General features: G+C 46.7%; 1 protein-coding gene across 1 annotated transcript in view; it reads left to right on the top strand.

The window, feature by feature from the left end:
• Window positions 1-413: 413 nt before the first annotated feature.
• Window positions 414-6,762, top strand: part of T265_04289 (hypothetical protein) — a gene marked incomplete at both ends in the record, with an annotated part of 15,042 nt that continues 8,693 nt past the window's right edge. Inside the window, one exon of the mRNA XM_009168988.1 lies at window positions 414-888. Coding sequence (XP_009167252.1) covers window positions 565-888 — 324 coding nt within the window. The remainder of the gene's footprint in view (window positions 889-6,762) is intronic.

Below are 6,762 nucleotides of genomic sequence, written 5' to 3' on the forward strand. Positions count from 1 at the left end.
CTTTGACTTCAGCCATTCAAACTGTATCCATTATGAAAATAGTTTATCGTCCTGCCAAACTAGTGGCAGGCCTTTAAGCAACACTCACGTCCGAAGAGTCAGCGCTTTTTGAGTCTCTGGCTTGGATCTCAAGTGGGTTGGTCAGATCCACGAGAAGCTCGTGATGCATTCAGTAAAGCTACTGACCCCCTAATCTAGACCACCGCAGAACGGTCAGCTGAATTGGAGCACACAAGAAAATGCGCAATATTATGGCTCTGCAGTGAAGTCCTGGAACATGGTTCTGTGAGCGCATGCGATAATTTAACGCAATGAGTCACTAGCTCACCCTCCCACTCGTATGTAAACATAGTCCTAACGGCATATCCCACCCAATTTTGACCAATCAGGTACGAAACATTGTTTCAGGCTCCTGCTGATTGCCCAGCCGAAAGCTCGACGCTCTCGCTTGATGCCTCTTGTGAAGCTCTCTGCTAATCTTTTTGGAAGAAACTCACATGTCACTCAGGGGCAACTTGTACGGTTTGTGGGTTGTACTTGTGAAATTCTGAGAACATTCTACTCATGAAAGAAATAAAGCCATTCGTTTTCCGGACGTCCTTCAACCCAATCCACGGCATCGACGAAGATTTGAGCGCATTCATTCAGAAATTTGAACATGTTGGTGGGATAAGGTTTACACAGTTTTCTGAACTTTGGTGCCAGGAAAAATTCATACACCTCATTTATGGGCGTCAAAATCAAGCCGGACTAAGTGACCTTTTGGGTTGTCTGTTTTATCGTTTGGTGGATTTGGTACAACCGCATAAAGATAGAACACACCTTGGGCGGATATGTGCTCTTTATCTTCTTTACGCATTCCACGGAAAGCAGCCTGTGCGGAACCAGGTGAGTTCCTAGATGCATTTGATCTGACAATTTAACCCGCCAATGAGAATCACTATTCAGTGTGATACCGTTGTTCTACACCAGGCCGGTGGTTCATACACAGACCTGTGTGGGGGAAGTATATTGCGGGGTCAAAGCGTACGTGCGAGCATTTGGGGTACATTTAGGGCAGAAAAGTCGGGGTTGACTTAACTGAAACCTAGCTCTAGTAAGTTCCTACTCCATGTTACTTTCACAAAGAAGGTTGATCGACCTTTCGCAAAGCAAACTACTCAAACGAACGTGATAACTTGATGTAGTTCGTATGACAAAAACCGCTCTCTACTCAGGGACGGGGAAGTCTTTATGTGTGGCACTGTCGAACTGCGAGGATGGAGTCCGGAAGAAGGATCTTTCTTCTACCACTTAGAGAATTTTTCTTTCGTTTGCTTACATTGGATGGGCAGTCGGGCCGCGCGCCTTGCACCTAACGTGAAGGCCCAGTGTGTGACAGGAGGCGCGCAGACACTGCTAGATTGTCTCTCTTCACTTGGTGAATCTGTCTTGTGCCTGTACGAGTGAGTGAGTACTCAAGCGGGCGAACAGCATTCCAGCCGTATGCAACATCAGATTCGAAGGCCATGGACTGTTCTGGCTAGGAACTCGAATAGGTATCAAGTTGACCCTAACAGGCGAAAACCACAGAAAATAAGTGATAGCGTCTGTATAGCGTGAGGGATAGGGATAATGAATAACAACTCACTCTGCGGTATACACAGTTAATGACGAGCGACAGTTCCATGTCTAGCAAACTTCTTGTGCTTGGGAGGTGTTGCGGACGGTTGGGCGGGATGGTTCAGTGGTTATGGCTCGAATGTATTGACCGGAAAGTCCGTGGTTCGAACCCGATCTATCTTTCTATTTCCCCTGTCTAGGCTTGGGGCATTCTGACAGTATCCCAGCTCTCGTGCTCCTTTCTGGTGGCATGGAAGTTAGGCACCGAAAGGGCGCGACAGCCGAACAATTTCAGTATCAATTTCTAAGACTTTATCTCCGTTCGGAGCATCCTCAACCCCCAGCGTGACTGGGGAGCCAGAATTATAGGACATATAAGGTTGAGTTGGGTTAGTGACTAAAGCCAGCGGGCTCTAGCCTGCTGGTACTTGGTCTCAGGCCAAAGCATCCACCACATGGCTGATGAATGCTTAAGATCCTGGTAGTGTGAAAGAGCCACAGAAGCTAGTGCTTCGGCTGCATTGCCGGCAGCAAGGTGCCATCCGTGAAAGTGGTATCACAAGTGGCTCACCACGTGGCTGGAGCAGTTTATCGCAGTTAGGAATAGAGCTACAGTGGTAGTTAGTCAAGCAGTTGAAACGACGTAGAGCCTTTTACTGTAGGCACCAGATAGTTCATGATGTCCTGGACACTCGAAGTGAATTGGTGAATTCCGGCTGCATCGATTTTGTTGCTTCAAAATATGAGTAAGGCGTCAACAGGCTTGGACTTAGCCATATTCACTGTAAGGCCATGCTGTTGAAGATGCTTTCGTAGGTTTTCCCTATATTTTTCAAGGGTAGGGCTGGTGCTAAGGATGTCGTCACTGTTTGGATGGACGTAATTCAGACCACAAGTTACATCGTTACTGAAACGCCGGAAGGTTTGTACGACATTTCGTAATCTAAAGATGAAACTCGAACAGGTTGATTGGAGTGGCAACCACAGTTCTGGCTGGTCTTGCGCAACTGGAATCTGGTGATATGCCTGTACGAGGTCGGCCTTGCTGAGGACGGTACAGCTGGTCAAAACACTTAGCTTACCGGACGTAAACCCTTGGCGAGTGAACACGTAGGGGACTAGTACAGCTGAAGGTAGGGACTGGGACGGTCGGGTTAGGGAAAACTCAAACTATGGACACAAACGATGGATCTGTACACAGCAGCAGTAACAAGAAACCATATAAACAGACGGCGTAAATCAGTTTTGAGAGCCAGCCGTTGGCCGAATTCGCTTGTGTTGGCATGCTTGTTGGCGGCCAGTAGCTTTCGCCTCGATGTATGTGGAGCTTCATAGGACATGAGCAATACAGAAGATGTCACCGGGAGTGGTCATCTGTACTGCTGGCGGGTGAGTATCTTGAGTACTTGCTTTGGTAGTTGCGGGCGGTCATGCACTTTTGCACTTTGTCTCAGAGCGTTTGATGCTATCATGCGTCGGTTATGAGGGCATCGTTGTGCTTACCCCTGCCAAAACCTTGATTGTCAGCGGTTGCCCATCACCTGAACCTGTGCTTGTCAGGTCAGCCATAAGGCCCTAAAGGGGTTTGCGTTTGCAGTGTAGTATTGTTGTGTACGACGAGGGTCGGAGTGCAACGACAATCAGAATGACAGTGGAAAAGACTGAGGGCCCGAAAGTTAGGCTTTATTCGTCCAAAACTTTGACACTGAGAGCTGAAAACGGAAGAAAGTGATTTAGCAATAAATGATGAAACGTTTGAAAAACAGAGCAAATATACAACATTCACCCCCCGCAGAGATGAAAGTTCTCAAGAGTTTAATTTATAATTGAATAATGTCAGGCCTCTCTGTTGCGCAGGACATACGGCCGTGTCCGCTGTTGTTGTATAACCAATGGGTGTTCAGAAGAATTCGACATTTCACTTTCCGAAGCAGAGTCAGATAGTTCCGGCTTAATAAATGAATCAGCGTTGGACTCCGGTTGCTGCTGTTCGGATGCTGGAGCACATCCGAAATCTGCTGAAGGCGCCAGGTGGCGTAGGGAGACCGTTTCTTCCATGCCGTTAGGGCGTCTGACATATGCGTACTCAGGGTTACATTCCAGGAGCTCGACCTCTTCGACTAGGGGGTCGTACTTTGAAGATCGTGTGTTTCGCCGCATCAAAACTGGTCCTGGGGAAAGCAACCACTGTGGCAAGGACGTACCGACTGCGGATTTTCGATTGTGATGAAACATCCGCTCGTGTGGAGTAGCATTGGTGGCCGTGCACAACAAAGAACGAATCGAGTGGAGAGCGTCTTGTAAAACGGCTTCCCAGTGACTGATTTGAAGACCCTTTGATCGTAATGAAAGCGTAATAGCCTTCCACAAAGTTCCATTCAATCTTTCCACCTGGCCGTTCCCCCTTGGATTATATGGAGTGGTCCGACTGGTGGCTACACCTTTTTCATGAAGAAATCGTTTGATCTCATCCGAAATGAATGATGAGCCACGATCCGAATGCACGAAACTTGGCAGGCCAAATGTGGCGAACAGTGGCACAAGGCATGATATCACCGTAGACGAACTGATATCTGGACATGCATAGGCGAACGGAAAACGGGAATATTCGTCTACGATCGTCAGTAGATATTTGTTTCGAGTCGTCGAAGGCAGTGGTCCCTTAAAGTCAATGCTTAAGCGTTCAAACGTTTGTGTGGCTTTAATGAGGGTACCGCCAGATGACTTGAAGAAACGTGGTTTTAGTTCCGCACACACTTGACACTGCTTAATGACGAGTCGGATATCCTCTAGGGAGAATGGTAGATTCTTGGCACGAACGAAATGCATCATGCGTGTTGCTCCAGGATGACACAGGGTTGTGTGTAAGCGTTTTAGATCCAGGTTAGATGAAGTGTTCGCACAGACACTTCGAGAAAGCGTGTCAGCAGCTTTGTTTTCTATGCCTGGTCTGTAGGTAACGTCAAAAGAAAAAGGCGACAACTCCATCCGCCACCGTTGGATTTTGTCATTTTTTATTTTCCCTTTTTGTTGTGTTGAGTACATGAATGCAACGGATCGCTGATCAGTTATAATTTTGAAATGGGTCCCGAGTAGGTAATGCCTCCATTTGCGCACTGCTTCGACAATTGCGCACGCTTCTTTCTCAATAGCGGAATGGTGTTTTTCGCTGGCAGACAGTGTACGTGAGAAGAATGCGACCGGTCTGCCATCTTGATTGAGTGTAGCAGAAATCGCGACATCAGATGCATCAGTTTCGAGCACCAAAGGTATTCTCGGGTCGATAGTGACCAAGGCTGCATCCATCAACTCCTTTTTCAAACTTTCAAATGCTTTTATAACAGATTCAGGGACAGGAAAGGTTGTATTGTGAGTGATTGGGTAGATCTTATCCGAGAAACGGCTTATCCAACGAGAATAGTACGCGAACAATCCTACCACTCGTTGTTGAGACTTGATGTCGTTCGGAACGGGCAGTTCTTGCAATACCTTGAAGCGTTCAGGGTCTGGTTTGATGATACCTTCAGTAATTTCATAGCCGAGGAGTCTGAGCTTAGTGGTGGAAATCGTGCTTTTATCGTGATTTAACTGAAGGCCGTACTTTTGTGCTACGGTGAGGAAAAGCTGGAGGTTTCGATCATGTTCTTCTTGATTCTTTCCACAAATGGTAACATTATCCACATACGCATATGTCCCGGTAAGTTGTTCGGCGCGTATTATGTCATCCATTACCCTTTGAAAACAGGCTACCCCATTCGTTACTCCGAAAGGTATTCGACGGAACTGATAGAGGTTGTTGCAAGCCTCAAAAGCCGTGTAGATTCTGTCGCTTTCTTTAATGGGTATCTGATAATACGCACTTTCAAGATCAAGCGTGCTGAAAATACGATATTGAGCTATTTTAGTACTTAAATCTTCAAGTCTGGGGAGCGGATAAGCGTCTAGTTGCGTAAATCGGTTTATAGTTTGACTATAGTCAACCACCATTCGCTTCTTCTGTCGTTCATTTGTCGTGACGAGCACTTGCGCTCTCCATGGGGACTTCGAGGGTTCAATGATGTGTTGGTCAAGTAAACGCTTTACTTCAGAAGCAATGAAGGCCTCGTCGTCTGCAGAATGTCGCCTGGACTTTATGGCGATTGGCTTACACCTTGGGTCAATATGCTCGAACAAAGTGGGAGGTTCAATTTTGGCAGCAATTAGACCACAAAGGGAAAAAGAAGGTTTGTCACCGTTGAATGAGATTTCCAGGGACTTATGAAGCTTAAGAAAGTCATGTCCTAGCAAAATATCTGCACAGAGGTCACGTAATACTGAAAACTTGAAAGAGGGATACTTGTTTTGTTTGTGTTGCAACGTTAAAAAGCAATGTCCAAGAGTAAAGCTTTTGTGCTGGATAGATGCCAAAGTTATCTCAGATGACGATGGTAGTACAGACCACTTGTTACGACGGACTACCTTTTCGGAAATGAAACTTTCTGAGCTACCAGTATCAACAAGAGCTCGAAGCGGGACACCATTGGCTTTCACATCGGTGACTGCTTCTTTTAGACACTCGGGAGCCGCTGCAGTGATGCAAGATGGCGCACTTGAAACAGATGAGATGTTCCGTGGACTAGTAGATCTGCATACCTTTTGAAAATGCCCTTTCTTCCCACAGTTTTTGCAGGTCGCATCTTTAGCGGGGCATTTATATATCGGGTGACGAGCATAGCCACAGAAGAAACATGAAGACCCCACACTGGCAGCAGTCGCCTGCTCGTGCGATGACGTTTGAGAACGTGGAGACTTTGGCGATACGGTGGCACAGGGGAGTTGAGTGTTCGGCAAAAACGACAACGACTGTTTTTGCGCTAGTTCGAGGGTATGCGTCGTATGCGGTTTTAAAATCCAGCGACTTATGTTCCAGCAGTCTCGCGTATAGTATTGGAATAAAACCCACTAATAAATGCGTCTCGTAACGCTTCATCAGTATGCTGTTCTGCACTGACGGCTGTAAAGCGGAAGTCTGGCAATAAACTGCGAAGCTTCTGCACAAACTGATCAAGGTTCTGAGCTCCGTCCTGTTTACAAGTGTTCAAAAGATGCCGTGCAAAAACTTCATTTTTAGGCTGTCCGTAAATTTCTCGCAAGGTTTCGATCGCTGATTCATAGTCTTTG

Source organism: Opisthorchis viverrini (genome assembly GCF_000715545.1).
Source record: "Opisthorchis viverrini unplaced genomic scaffold opera_v5_69, whole genome shotgun sequence".
NCBI lineage: Eukaryota > Metazoa > Platyhelminthes > Trematoda > Opisthorchiida > Opisthorchiidae > Opisthorchis > Opisthorchis viverrini.